This window comes from Nyctibius grandis, chromosome 10, assembly GCF_013368605.1.
Source record: "Nyctibius grandis isolate bNycGra1 chromosome 10, bNycGra1.pri, whole genome shotgun sequence".
NCBI classification, from domain to species: domain Eukaryota; kingdom Metazoa; phylum Chordata; class Aves; order Nyctibiiformes; family Nyctibiidae; genus Nyctibius; species Nyctibius grandis.
In genome coordinates this window covers 17,003,710-17,018,133 of record NC_090667.1, presented here as the reverse complement: position 1 = coordinate 17,018,133, position 14,424 = coordinate 17,003,710, and the positions used below count along the sequence as shown (strand labels likewise).

The 14,424-nt window shown below is 50.8% G+C and overlaps 1 protein-coding gene across 5 annotated transcripts in view; it reads left to right on the top strand.

The window, feature by feature from the left end:
* Window positions 1-13,343, top strand: part of LOC137667696 (H(+)/Cl(-) exchange transporter 5) — a 38,701-nt gene extending 25,358 nt beyond the window's left edge. For all 5 annotated transcript variants that reach the window (XM_068408714.1, XM_068408712.1, XM_068408713.1 and 2 more), the window contains 10 exons: window positions 1,746-1,845; window positions 3,389-3,573; window positions 3,873-3,995; window positions 4,492-4,698; window positions 5,544-5,624; window positions 6,819-7,361; window positions 8,097-8,283; window positions 9,969-10,367; window positions 11,232-11,448; window positions 12,148-13,343. In XM_068408714.1, the coding sequence (XP_068264815.1) occupies window positions 1,746-1,845; window positions 3,389-3,573; window positions 3,873-3,995; window positions 4,492-4,698; window positions 5,544-5,624; window positions 6,819-7,361; window positions 8,097-8,283; window positions 9,969-10,367; window positions 11,232-11,448; window positions 12,148-12,238 (2,133 nt within the window). In that variant the 3' untranslated portion in view covers window positions 12,239-13,343. The remainder of the gene's footprint in view (window positions 1-1,745; window positions 1,846-3,388; window positions 3,574-3,872; window positions 3,996-4,491; window positions 4,699-5,543; window positions 5,625-6,818; window positions 7,362-8,096; window positions 8,284-9,968; window positions 10,368-11,231; window positions 11,449-12,147) is intronic.
* The last annotated feature ends 1,081 nt before the right edge of the window (window positions 13,344-14,424 follow it).

The following is a 14,424-nucleotide window of genomic DNA, read 5'->3' as shown; positions in this document are numbered from 1 at the left end:
TCCTGAGCCTCACAAAACAACTTGTGTCTCAATACCAGTGCACAGAGCATGGTGCCTGCTCAGTGTGGGTGGACAATACAGTATAACGCCCAACATGAGCAAGGACAGACCCAGTTAAGGGGCTCCGTGCCTCCAGTACCTGTTCCCATCGATGGATTAAGAGTACAAACCCAACAGACATCTCGCATTTACCCCACACGCACAGATGCAGGTGTACAAAGCTGATGCCCACCAGCAGGAGCAGGACAATATTTCCTATCTTGTATAAAAACGCTGCTTCTCTCTTTGGAAGAAGTTGAAATCAGGTCACGGCAGAAATTCCTGCTGGCCAAAGAGGTGTAGGGTTGGCCCAGTGAAAGGAAATATAAAGGAAATAGTTCTGGCACCCACCCCAGCCCCTGCCTTGATCCAGCTGCAGTTCTTCTCATGGTCAGCGTGGCATTGAAAGACAAAAATCCAGAGAAAAAAACAAATGTTGCAGGTGTCGAGGCAGTAGCTGGAGACTGAGAGATGCTGGTGACAGCTTCTGTTGGCTCTCACAGCTGGGGGGTGTCTACCCACGAGGCGGTGTGGATAAATTGCTGGGGGCAAAGCGCTTGGATGGTTTCTTCAGCGTGCAGGTGGGCTCATGCCATGGGGATGTTGGGAACTTGCTGTTACTAACAAGGAATGGCTTTAAAAGAGGAAGGGATGGATTTTGTCTTGTTTTTGTGCAAAGACACCTAGGAGGAAAGCGTTACTTGAAGACTTTCCTTTTTGCTAGGGAAAATGGAAGCATCCTTGGTCCGTTCTTGTACATCTCATAGAATCGTAGAATGTCAGGGGTTGGATGGGACCTCTGGAGATCATCGAGTCCAACCCCCCTGCCAGAGCAGGACCAGTCTAGGGCAGGTTACACAGGAATGCATCCAGACGGGGCTTGAAAGTCTCCAGAGGAGACTCCACAACCTCTCTGGAGAGCCTGTTCCAGTGCTCTGTAACCCCTACAGTAAAGAAGTTATTCCTCATGTTGAGGTTGAACCTCCTGTGCTCTAGCTTGCACCCATTGCCCCTTGTCCTATCACAGGGCACAAGTGAGAAGAGGTTGCCCCTTTCCTCTTTACACCCAGCCCTCATCTATTTATACACATTAAGCAGATCCCCTCTCAGTCTTCTCTCCTCCAGACTAAACAGCCCCAGGTCTCTCAACCTTTCCCAATAAGGCAGGTGTTCCAGTCCCTTCATCATCCTCGTAGCCCTCCGTTGGACTCTCTCCAGTAGATCTCTGTCCCTCTTGAACTGTGAAGCCCAGAACTGAACACAATACTCCAGGTGAGGTCTCACCAGGGTAGAGTAGAGGGGGAGGAGGACCTCCCTCGATCTGCTGAACGCACTCTTCTTAATGCACCCCAGGAGCCCATTTGGCCCCAAGGGCACGTTGCTGTCCCATGGATAACTTGTTGTCCACCAGGACTCCAAGGTCCTTCTCCACGGAGCTGCTCTCTAGCAGATGGCCTCCTAACCTCTACTGGTGCATTTTATTACTCCGGACCAGCGCTGCAGTTACCGGACCAGCAGTGGGGGCAGCCGCTGCCTGATCCCTTTTCTCTCGTCCCTCAAAGCAGAAAGTCACGAGAGCTGTTGGTTTGAACGTTGGGGGCTGCCTTCCACTGCCAACGTCACTGTGTGGTTTTTAGAGCATTTACACCAAAGCAGATCAGTGTCTTAACAGATTGTTGTTTCTTTTTGGAAAAAACCTTTTCTAGATCACGAGTAGAAGCAAAGAGTCCACGTGGGCACTGATACACAGCGTGAGCGATGCTTTTTCCGGCTGGTTGTTGATGCTGCTCATCGGGTTGTTGGCAGGTAAGAGCAAACCTCAGTTTAAAGCTGAGTCCTGGTTCTGCACCGCAGCACCGGTACCGATTCCTCCTTTAAAAATAATTCCCATTAAATCGCAAAGGCTCCTTTCACAGAATCCCAGACTCAGTCAGGTTGGAAGAGCCCTCTGGGCTCATCGAGTCCAACCATTGCCCTGACACCACCATGGCAACTAGACCAGGGCACTAAGTGCCATGTCCAGGCTTTTCTTAAACCCCTGCAGAGATGGTGACTCCACCACCTCCCTGGGCAGCCCCTTCCAATGGCTAATGACCCTTGCTGAGAAGAAATGCTTCCTAATGTCCAACCTGACCCTCCCCTGGCGAAGCTCGAGGCTGTGTCCTCTTCAGAGGTTGGCTGGCTGAGACCTTTTAAATGACTTCAGAAGCAAACTTTGGACCCAGGGCAGCAGAAGTAAATCAGCTGGATACAGATCTTCCCGATAGAGAGCAGTCATCACGAGGAATGGCAGGAAATCTCCTGTTAATATTTACAAAGGAAAGCTGCTGGCCAGTTTTTCATTAACTGGAAGATTTACTAGATGTTTAGTGCTACCTCTGGAGCTTGTGCTAGCGCTTGCTCGTGCAGATCAGAGGACTCTGTCCTTTTAGTTGAGAGCAGAGCTGATTGCAGCGTTTATCTATGGGGGTTGTAGGAGTTTTTCTTAACAGAAAAAATAAGAAATTGCTTGAAGATTTGTCTTTTAAAAGCTGAGTTACTTTCTGTACTGGCCCTCTGCTTGCTTTGTTACACTTGGCACAGTTGTAACTTTCCCCTCTTTTTTTTTAATTGGGATTGGAAATGTTTTCTCCAAATTCAGAGTCATTCCTGTCACCGTCTTAGCGTTTAGTGTTACTCCTGGATGCCAGCTCTAGTGCTGGAGACCGGTGACACATTTTGTGTCCTCCAGAAATGCAGTACGTCCCTCTCTGCCTCTCAGACTACTTGCTGGGCTACATTTAATGAGCTTAATTAGCTCTTTCAGTCTAATTGAGAATAGAATCACAGAATCAATGAGGTTGGAAGAGCCCTCTGGGCTCATCGAGTCCAACCATTGCCCTGACACCACCATGTCAACTAGACCAGGGCACTAAGTGCCATGTCCAGTGTTTTCTTAAACCCCTCCAGAGATGGTGACTCCACCACCTCCCTGGGCAGCCCCTTCCAATGGCTAATGACCCTTGCTGAGAAGAAATGCTTCCTCATGTCCAACCTGAACCTCCCCTGGCCAAGCTAGGGGAGTAATTAATTTCTAGTGATGTAGGATGGGTTTGAATGCAGTTCATGATGGTCAGCCTTGGAAATATTATTAGGCATCCTTTTTTTCCTGACCTACTCTTTCCAACATACACACTTAAGAGTATCCTCCCATTTAGCTCTCATTAGTTAATTGTAGTAAAAAATACCAGTATTGCTCTGTGTGTTGGTAGGTGAGTGGAAAAATTAGTAGGGCGGACTGTAACCTTCAGATATTTGAATATGCATAAGACAATGACTAATTTTTTCTCTTTTTTTTTCTTTACACTAGGGTCCTTAGCGGGTCTGATAGACATTTCTGCCCACTGGATGACAGATCTGAAAGAAGGCGTGTGTTTAGCAGGCTTCTGGTTCAACCGCGAGCACTGCTGCTGGAAGTCCAACACAACCTTTACGGACAGAGACCAGTGTCCCGAGTGGAAGAGCTGGTCCCAGCTGATCCTTGGCCATGGAGAGGTGACGTGTGTCTACAGCTGGTTTTGCTGCCCAATGTCCCATTTCCCCGGCCTGTGTCGTCCCTTGCTCGTGGTCTGGGTGAATATGGCAGAAGTGCAAGCTCTGGGTGGGTCAGTGGTTCAACGTTCGTCGCTGGGGTCTTCCAAGGGTGTAAATAAACTCAAGTGAGTTACTCTTCATTTTTGGCTGATGGCTGTACGTGAGGTTACCTGCTGTTCCCGCGTGCTTGCTTCACTGGGCACGGTTGATGTGATCTCAGCTGAAATGGTCTAATTTGGGGAACTTTCTCTGCATTTCAGGGGGCTTTCGCCTATATTCTCAACTACTTCATGTACGTTCTCTGGGCCTTGTTGTTCTCCCTTCTCGCTGTGTTACTTGTGAAGGGGTTTGCTCCTTATGCCTGTGGCTCAGGCATCCCAGAGGTGAGTGAGAATGAAAGTGGGTTGGGTTTTTTTAAGGTGGGTTGGGGATCCACCAGCCAGAGATGACATATGCTTGCTGTGGAATAATAATTTCTTGCACTTTAGATGGTGACTTCATATGTGCTTTTTTCCAAACCATTACTGAAGCACGTCTAGTACTTAAGTCTCCATGCAATCCCTTTAAAAACTGAAATATTTTGGCATTTTCTGCAGGAGGTACAAACAAAAGCCCACTGTTTGTGTAGGACAGGCTACAGGCCCCAGGTTTTTCTTCAGCAGGGCTAGTGGCCCTGAAGGAAGGACTCAAATGCCTGTTTCTGCCTTTGCACGGAGGGATATTTTTACCAACTCTACGTTACTTTTGCTAGTCTGGGGAGGGGGGGACTCAGAAAGCTGTAGGGAAAGTTGAGGGCAGGATTGGGAGCGCCTCGTAAAACAGGAGCTCTGAGCAGGGCTTGAATGAAAGCCTGTAGAGCTTTGTGTGCTTGACTTCCAGATCAAAACTATCTTAAGTGGTTTCATCATTAGAGGCTACCTGGGCAAGTGGACACTGATCATCAAAACCATCACCTTGGTGCTGGCGGTGTCCTCTGGGCTGAGCCTGGGCAAAGAGGGGCCCCTGGTGCACGTCGCCTGCTGCTGTGGGAACATCTTGTGTCATCTCTTCACCAAGTACAGGAAGAACGAAGCGAAGCGCAGAGAGGTACGGAGAGACACTGGTATTGTCAAACTGCTGAGGTGGTGTGGGGAGCCCGGTGGGTCTGGGGCCTTGCGCTGGCTGTGAATTGTTCTGGTTTGGCATGTTCTTGGTGTGCCTCAGCGCAACACCTGGTTGGACAAAGGCCAGCTCGGTTAGGAAGTGACACCACAGTGGCTGCCCCCTCCCTGGCAGCGTTCAAGGACAGGTTGGATGGGGCTTGGAGCATCCTGGTCTAGTGGAAGGTGTCCCTGCCTGTGGTAGGGGGGTTGGATGAGATGATCTTTAAGGTCCCTCCCAACCCAAACCATTCTGTGATTCTGTGATCTCCCCAGGTCATCATCTCATTTGTGATGGGAGCATTCGCAGGCACTGACCTGCTGCGGACCCAGTTCTGCAACGCTTGTCTGTTTGCCATGCAACTCCATAAACCATGTTGGGAGCGTTTGAGGGGCCTGGGCTTGGCCGTAGGAGTAGACTGAAGGGCTTTGCTTCCAGGGGCACAGCGACAGGCGTGGTGTAAGGACCAAGCCAACATTTAACGTGACGTTTGTGAGTGTTTCCTCACAGCGCTGTAAGGCTTTTCTCTGGGCAAGTCACCGGAGAACGGTCGATGTGAGATGTGTGGTGTCATGTTGGCCAATTTACCTTCTGCTAAACCAAACCCAACAGCCCTTCTCCCTAGGGAACTGCCTCACGCCATCTCTTCCCTGCTGTCTTTAAGACAGGTCAGACCCTGGCTTACGGTGCACTCACTGGAGATAAAAATGGACCAAATTTCAGTAAAGACAAACAAATGAAGGGGGAAGGTTGCGGGGGCTGACAATGACTGTCTTTGGTTTCTCTCTTAGGTTTTATCAGCAGCAGCAGCTGCTGGTGTGTCTGTAGCTTTCGGTGCCCCGATCGGAGGAGTGCTCTTTAGTCTGGAAGAGGTAACATCAGCATTTTCTGTTAGCTCTTGGCGAGCTGCTTTATTGCAAGAACTGACCCTGCTGGTTTAAAAATACAGTCTGCTCATAACTGCTTGGGTGTGGAGAGGAGACCCTCTTGAACTCTTGTTGGTGGTGTATTTACAAGGCCGAGCAACCTAAAAGCTTATTGAGGTTTCAGGTAATTCTTACGAATACTGGAGAATATATTTTGGATGATGTCTTATCCGTAGCTTTGCAGTAAACCCGTTGGTTTCCCCTGGTCTGTGCGTGCTCAGCCACACTGACTGCTCACAGCCTCTGGCATGTTTCCCATATGTCCACTCCCTCCTGACATCTCTGTCCCAGGGTACCTGGGAACGGACTTACCTGGCTTATCAAACCCTCTTTCTTCCTGAGGAACTTTTAATCCTCGTTCTTTTGATCCAGGTGTGAAATGGATCACCGCTGCTTGCTTCAGGGCTTAGCTCAGAGGAGGAATGGGATGGTTTTGCTCAGCTGAGCGGTACTTGTGGGGGCAGCTGTGGTGAGCACTGTTGTTTGGCACTTCTGGACTTTGCAGAGCACCCAAGGCAGGGTGTTCTCCAGATTCACCTTATAGCTGATTATGTGAATTAGATGAAGCTAAAGGCAAATACTGAGAAAAATAAGGATTCTAGTGACATGAAAATGTTTTCTTTCTCCCCATGAGGGTTTAGGAAGCATTTTTTCTCAGAAAGGGTCATTAGCCATTGGAAGGGGCTGCCCAGGGAGGTGGTGGAGTCACCATCTCTGGAGGTGTTTAAGAAAAGACTGGACATGGCACTTAGTGCCCTGGTCTAGTTGCCATGGTGGTGTCAGGGCAATGGTTGGACTCGATGATCCCAGAGGGCTCTTCCAACCTCATTGATTCTGTGTGATTCTGTGTGTAACAGCTTTTATTATCCGAGTAAATCACCTCTCCTTCAGGGATCACAGAGGGCACTTGCTGCAGTGGAAGTGTGCAGGCCAGGAGCCACCCTGGTCACGGCAGTCCACGTTGAACAGGAGTTCAAAGCAGAGCCTGGGGTGCTTGGCTGGAGAGGAGGGTGTGTGGCCAGTGCACATCGATCTCAGTCCTCACTTTGACTTCCTGCAGTGGTGGTGATGTTACTGGGCGGCGACTGGTGTAGTGACAAGTGTTAAAGTGACTGAACCTGCTTTGTTTTTCCTCTTTAGGTCAGTTACTACTTTCCTCTCAAGACGCTGTGGCGCTCCTTCTTCGCCGCTCTGGTCGCTGCGTTCACCCTGCGCTCCATCAACCCTTTTGGGAACAGCCGCCTGGTTCTCTTCTACGTGGAGTTTCACATGCCGTGGCATCTTCTGGAGCTGGTGCCATTCATCCTTTTGGGAATATTTGGTGGGCTTTGGGGAGCTTTCTTCATCCGCAGCAACATCGCCTGGTGCAGGCGACGCAAGACGACCAAGCTGGGTAAATACCCTGTGCTGGAGGTGTTTGTAGTGACTGCGATCACAGCCCTTCTGGCCTTCCCCAACGAGTACACCAGGATGAGCACCAGCGAGCTGATTTCTGAGCTCTTCAACGACTGTGGGATTTTAGACTCCTCCAGGCTCTGCGAGTATGTGAACGATTTCAACAGCACCAAAGGGGATGACCTGCCAGACCGAGCTGCTGGCCCAGGAGTTTACACAGCCATGTGGCAGCTGGCTTTGGCCCTTGTAATGAAGGTCTTCATCACAATCTTCACCTTCGGCATGAAGGTGAGAATTGTCTGTAGAGGAGCTCGTGTTCTTCTCACCCTCTGCAGGAACTCCACATCTTAGAGTTTTATTTGCTCAATAAACAGACGTGTTTTCCTCCCCGAGCTCTGTTAAGGAGGGGGCAAGGGGACAGACTGCAATTATTTGTTCTGTTGCTCGTAACTGAGTAGAAGTAGAAACCTTTTAGTCTGTGAGTGTGGGTGCCAGATGCAGTCACTGAAGCTGGTGTCTCAAGGCTTCACATCCCATTTTCCAAGCGCAGACTGCTTCTAAATTGTCCTGCCTTAGACCTTTATGATATATATGCAATAACACTGGCCCAGGCTGCCCAGAGAAGCTGTGGCTGCCCCCTCCCTGTCAGTGTCAAGGCCAGGTTGGATGGGACTTGGAGCAACCTGGTCTGGTGGAAGGTGTCCCTGCCCGTGGCAGGGGGTTGGAACTAGATGGTCTGTAAGGTCCCTCCCAACCCAAACCAGTCTGTGAAAGCTATCAATATCTTAATTTGTAAATGCTTACTTATCGTAAGCATTGGGTGGTTGTTTCTCCTGCTCGGAAAGGAGTAAATTCAAACGCTGTTGCAGAGCCTTCAGAGCATGAGGGTGCGGGAGGGGCAGAGGTGACAGAGCGAGGCATCCTTGCCCATGCTAACTCCGGCATAACCTCTAACTCGGTCCTGTTTCAAAGTGCCCTCACCAGCGTTTGGAACGGTGCGTTTACCAACGTGTCTTTCCACAGGTGCCCTCAGGCCTCTTCATCCCCAGCATGGCGGTGGGCGCCATCGCCGGGCGCCTGCTTGGCGTGGCCGTGGAGCAGCTGGCCTACTACCACCACGACTGGGCCATCTTCAGCGGCTGGTGCAGCCAAGGAGCTGACTGCATCACGCCTGGCCTCTACGCCATGGTCGGGGCTGCCGCGTGTCTGGGTAAGCGAGATGTCTCCTCAAGTCCAGGCTGCGGTTTGGGTCTTGGTTGGCCACGTAAAGACATGTAGTGGTGAAATACTGCTGTTCTCATAGAATCGTAGAATGGTTTGGGTTGGGAGGGACCTTAAAGACTATCTCATTCCAACCCCCTGCCGTGGGCAGGGACACCTTCCACCAGACCAGGTTGCCCCAAGCCCCATCCAACCTGGCCTTGAGCACTGCCAGGGAGGGGGCAGCCACAGCTTCTCTGGGCAACCTGGGCCAGGGTCTCACCACCCTCACAGGGAAGAATTTCTTCCTAATATCTCATCTCAATCTCCACTCTCTCAGTTTAAAACCGTTCCTCCTCATCCCATCACTCCATGCCCTTGTAAAAAGCCCCTCTCCAGCTTTTCTGTAGCCCCTTCAGGTACTGGAAGGTGCTAGAAGGTCTCCTCGGAGCCTTCTCTTCTCCAGGCTGAACAGCCCCAACTCTCTCAGCCTGTCTTCATAGGAGAGGGGCTTCTCACGTCCATCAAAGCTGGCTTCATCTCAGGAACAGGAAACTCTGTAGTAGAACGTGCAACACGTTTCTCATCCTGTTTGTGTTCTCTTGCCAGCACCAACCTACCGTTGGACACGGCAGGTTTCAGGGGGAGGCTCCCGCATGGGCAGCTAGTAGGACAAAAGAGATGGGCCAGGGACTTCACATTTTCCTGTGGGGTTTTAATTCATTTTATTTCCCGTTCTGGCCTTACCCCTTGTGATGCAACTCCTCTTTCAAGTGCTCTGGTTTTTGGTAGCACTTTTTCCACTTGGCTGGATTTGAGAAATCGAGTGCACGTGACTGAACTTCACCTTCATTGTAATTCCCAGCCCTCTCCTCCACGGAACAGCGTGTTTAACTCTTAAGGGACTACTTTATCAGGAGAAACTCTCATTTCAGGAGCAATAAAAGCATACCAACACCCATCTTGGGTCTTTTTAAAGGGGATAAACCTTCTTGATTGTATGTAACCGATGAAAAATAGATACGGTTCTGCTTCATTAACTATTCTCTTGAGCACTGGGCAGGACTAAACATTGGAAGGGGCTGCCCAGGGAGGTGGTGGAGTCACCATCTCTGGAGGTGTTTAAGAAAAGCCTGGACATGGCACTTAGTGCCATGGTCTAGTTGACAGGGTGGTGTCAGGGCAACGGTTGGACTTGATGATCCCAGAGGGCTCTTCCAACCTCATTGATTCTGTGATTCTGTAAAGGCTCTGTGCCCCTTCAGGAGGTGGCTGTTGGAGCAAAACTCCTCTAAAACATTTGGGAGTAACTTTGGGACTTGAATCTCAAACACATAATTAAAATATGCTGAGGCAAAATGCTGTTGTAAAAAATATTTAAGGCGGCTCATCTGGTTTCTCTTGAAATGCCTCAACTGTTTTGGTGTTGGTTTCAGAGCTGCGTTGTGCCCGTGTTTGGCTCCTGCTGCGATGGTGAATGGGGGGGGTTGGAACTAGATGATCTTCAAGGTCCCTTCCAACTCAAACCGTTCTGTGATTCTGTGATGTAGGAGTCCAACAGTACAACCGCTTGGTGCTACAAGACCTCCTGTAGGTGCGCTGGCAGAGGACAGCTGGAGCAAACCTCAGAACAGCTCTCCTGCCTGGAGACCCCGAAAACAGCCTGGTCATGTCGCCTCTGTGTTCTCTTTGCAGGTGGGGTGACGCGAATGACTGTGTCACTAGTGGTCATTATGTTTGAGCTCACTGGTGGACTGGAATACATCGTCCCTCTGATGGCAGCAGCCATGACCAGCAAGTGGGTGGCCGACGCCATTGGGAGGGAAGGCATTTACGATGCCCACATTCGCCTCAACGGGTACCCTTTCTTGGAAGCCAAGGAGGAGTTCTCGCACAAGACGCTTGCGATGGACGTCATGAGGCCACGGAGGACCGATCCTCCTCTGACTGTCATCACTCAGGACAGCATGACCGTAGAAGATGTTGAGACCATCATCAATGAAACCACGTACAGTGGCTACCCAGTGGTGGTGTCACGGGAGTCCCAAAGGCTTGTTGGGTTTGTCCTCAGGAGGGACCTCATCATTTCAATTGGTAAGAGGCAAGACAGAATCATAGGATTGTTTAGGGTTGGAAAAGACCTAAAAGATCATCAAGTCCAATCATCGACCCAATGCCACCATGCCCGCTAAACCATGTCATCAACCTTAGGGCACGGTTGTGATGCATGAGACTACTTGCCACCAAGAGCTAAGGCTTGATGACTGGATGTGGAAAGCTCTCTTAGCTGTTAATGTCTCAAACCTTATTTTATTTCATTAAGGAAAAAAAGTCTGGTTGGTCCATGGTATGAAATACCGGGTCACTTCTGAGGTGGTGCTGTCCAGCCTATAAATATCAATACTGATGGTAAAGTCTTCCATCTCTCCCCACCACTGAAAGCCAGCCTGGCCTTTCGCTTGTGCTGCCGTGTCGGTGGTTGTGAGGCAGGTGGTGTGTGGTGCTGGCAGGACTTGGTAAACGCTGTCCTGGCATCACTCAGGTGCAAGAAGCAACTTTTTGTTTTCTATTCTTGACCCTAGTCACGGCCTGGAGCCTACACCAGTAGGTTAAGTACTTAAAAATACTTCTGTAGCTACTCTGCGTGGGACCCAAATCCCATGATAAAAGTAGGGAGCATTGTATCTACCTCCTCCTAAAACTGGGAGGTTAAAGATCTCCAGCACTTGCATTTATGTGGCCAGAGCACGATGCTGAGATGCACGGTGGCCGTGAAGCTCTGGAGACCTTAGAGGTTATGATGTAGTTATTAGAAGACGGGATGGAAACATATCGCACCCTCCTTGGAAGGGAAGGGATGGACTTGTAAGGCCATCCCAATGTGGGGAGGGAGAGAAGAGAGTATAGTTTGGAAAAGGAAAGGAGGGATGATATTTAATCAAATGTTTCTTCTTCCAGAAAATGCCCGGAAGAAGCAGGATGGGATTGTGAGCACTTCAGTTATTTATTTCACTGACCACTCTCCTCCGCTGCCTCCAAGCTCCCCCTCTATGCTGAAGCTCAGGAGCATCCTGGACCTCAGTCCTTTCACGGTGACAGACCAAACGCCCATGGAGATCGTCGTGGACATATTCCGCAAGCTGGGATTGCGCCAGTGCCTGGTTACTCACAACGGGTAAGGACGCTGCAGGCAGAGCCCTGTGGCCCCAGGATTGCCTGTGGACCTGAGTCAAAACCTCCTCTCCTTCCTGGGAACAGAGGCCTCCGATGTGTAGGGCTCTGAGCATCGCCTGGAGCAGTTGTTATCTGGAGAAAAGCAACTGTGGAACCCCTGATCCTTTTGGGTGAAGCAGTAACATAAGGCGAGGATGCGGCTCCATGGGGTGATGGGTCTGTAGAGCTCATGGAAAGGGCTCACGGCCTCTTCCCAAATCTGGCTGCGTGTGTGTTATAGAATCACAGAATCAGTCAGGTTGGAAGAGCCCTCTGGGCTCATCGAGTCCAACCATTACCCTGACACCACCATGGCAACTAGACCATGGCACTAAGTGCCATGTCCGGTCTTGTCTTAAACCCCTCCAGAGATGGTGACTCCACCACCTCCCTGGGCAGCCCCTTCCAATGGCTAATGACCCTTGCTGAGAAGAAATGCTTCCTAATGTCCACCTGACCCTCCCCTGGCCAAGCTTGAGGCTGTGTCCTCTTGTCCTATCACTAGTTGCCCGGGAGAAGAGGCCGACTCCCACTGCGCTACAACCTCCCTTCAGGTAGTTGTAGACTGCACTAAGGTCACCTCTGAGCCTCCTCTTCTCCAGGCTAAACAACCCCTTCTGCGGGGACTGAGGCACTAACACTGTGTGTGCTCATTTTTCAGGAAGCTCCTCGGGATCATCACCAAAAAGGACGTCCTGAAGCACATTGCACAGCTGGCCAACCAGGACCCAGACTCTATACTCTTCAATTAAAGGCAGACTAGCAGGTATTGTGTGTTCAACACAAAAGACACTTTACAGACCATACTGGAGAGACTTTCCTATTTTTATTGAGACCATGGGACTGTTTTCAGCGTTTCCTTCCACGGAGCTGAAGAAGATAATTCTTTTTCTACCAGATAACCAATTGCACTACATAATCTGTGGAACATAATCTTCTTTTTAGAAGGAAAAAAAAACCACAAAAAAGACTTTATTTACGTTGCTTTTGTGAAGTTGCATTGGAAAGATTCCATGAAGGAGTAAAAGCAAAATGCTATAGAATTATATTTCCTTATTTTATTTGGACTCGTTACTACCGTGGGGAGGAAAAGCCAAGGTCTGTACCTTCAGGAATTTGGAAGGAGAAGGATGATTTTGCACACAGCGTTCAGGTGGTGGCAGGAAGACACAGTTGTAACTCAGGGGTGGTGGATTCCCAAGTAGCTACTTGGGAAAAATAAGAACCTGGTAAAGTCAAAATAGGGGAGGGGAAAAAACGAAACTGTCTCACTTGAGGATGTTTTGCTGAAAGAAGGAAAAACCCACAAAAACAAAACCCCCAGAAGACCAGATCTCCTTAAAGTTGGGCCCAGTTTCTGGCTGGGAAGAAGCTTATTTTGATTAATCTTCTGTGAATGTATTTAATTACTCCGCCGCTGCCTTGCCAGGAGAGCCCCAGGGAGGAGGCAGGAGGAGCGGACAGTTGTGTTCTCATCGCCATCCCTCCTTTTGATACCCACACCGAAGGATCCCTCCTCGATTCCCTCGAGCATGTAATTAAATCCACAAAGCCCTAAGTTATTGCCCTTCCCAGGAAACTCTGGCCGTGGTAGATGTTGCACAACTGACCTCTTCCTTCATCAGCGGTGTCTGTGGGCGTCCCCCCGGGGAGCCCCGTGCCCGGGGTGCTTATGGGGGTGCGTGGGCTGTGCCCCGCTCCCCTCCTCAGCCCCGCTCCCCCCAACACCTATGCAATAACGCCCGTCCTGACCGCTGGCAGCCAGGTACCTCGGTCCACGCCTGTGCTCCTCAAGTCCTTGTCCCAGATCTTATCGAATTATTTTCCTGTTAATAAAATTGTGACCGTTGACTGGAATTTTGAAGGTACACGAATGCTTTCGGAGGTTGATGTACTCGTGGTGGCTCCAGACCTGTTTCTAAGCCGTAGTTGTGTGTAGAGGGGAAACTTGCAGGAAAGTTGCCCGGTGGCCATTGCTGCGTGAGCTGCAGCAGTGACGAGCCGTGCCCAGGCCGTGGGGCTCGTGGATGGAGAGCTCTGTACTGGGGTTGGTGACTTCCCATCCCTGCTGAGATGGGGCTTGTAGAACCTCCTGGCTGAGTGAATTCCTTTAATTCCTACAAAAATGAGTTCAACTCTTTCATCAAAAATTCTGGCCAGGGGAGAGACTGTACGCGAGGGTTTTAACTGGAGTGAGTTCGATGTTGGCCCTAATCCTCGGTGCTGGCTGGGGGGCTTCCCCTCCCAGGGCGGTCCGAGCTGGAGGGTTTTGCCCAGTCCTTGCTTTGCCATTGCGTTACCCGGGGAGTGACTCCAGGAGGAGCCCTGGGCTTTCTCCTCGGCAGACAGCGGGTTACACAAGCCAGAGCTGGAGCACATCTGGACGCTGGATGAACCTCACCAAGCCCGTGAGCTCCTTGGCGAAGCCAGAACCGTTGCCTGCAGCCCTGGGTCGAACACCCAGCAATAGGGCTGGGGTTGGTGCTCTTGTAAACACCTGTTTCATGTGTTGCTAAAACCTCCAGGAGCACCTCTCCATGGAGCACCTCACCCTCACCCCGAAAAGGAGGGGACCTGGCAGGGGGTTACGATGCCACGTTTATGAAGTGCGTTACTGGGGACCCTTCTGGGGAGGGGTGTGGATGCCTGGGGTAGCCATCGGGCTGGGGTCGGTGGCTTTGCCAAACCCCCAGCCTAGTGCTGGGGTCTGAACGGACACAGGATGCACGAGGGGGTTCATTATGGGCTCTCCCCATGCTCTGCCACTCACCTCGTCTCTGCCTGTCCGCGGAGAAGCTCTGAACTTGGCCTTGATGAAATGCGGTGGGTCGGGGAGCCCGATGCCGGCCCTTCCCACCCTGCCGGGTTCCCAGCTGGAGCGAGGAGTGGGTACTGGGGTGGCCGTGAGGGGTGGGCTCCTCCCAGGGTCGGGACTTGT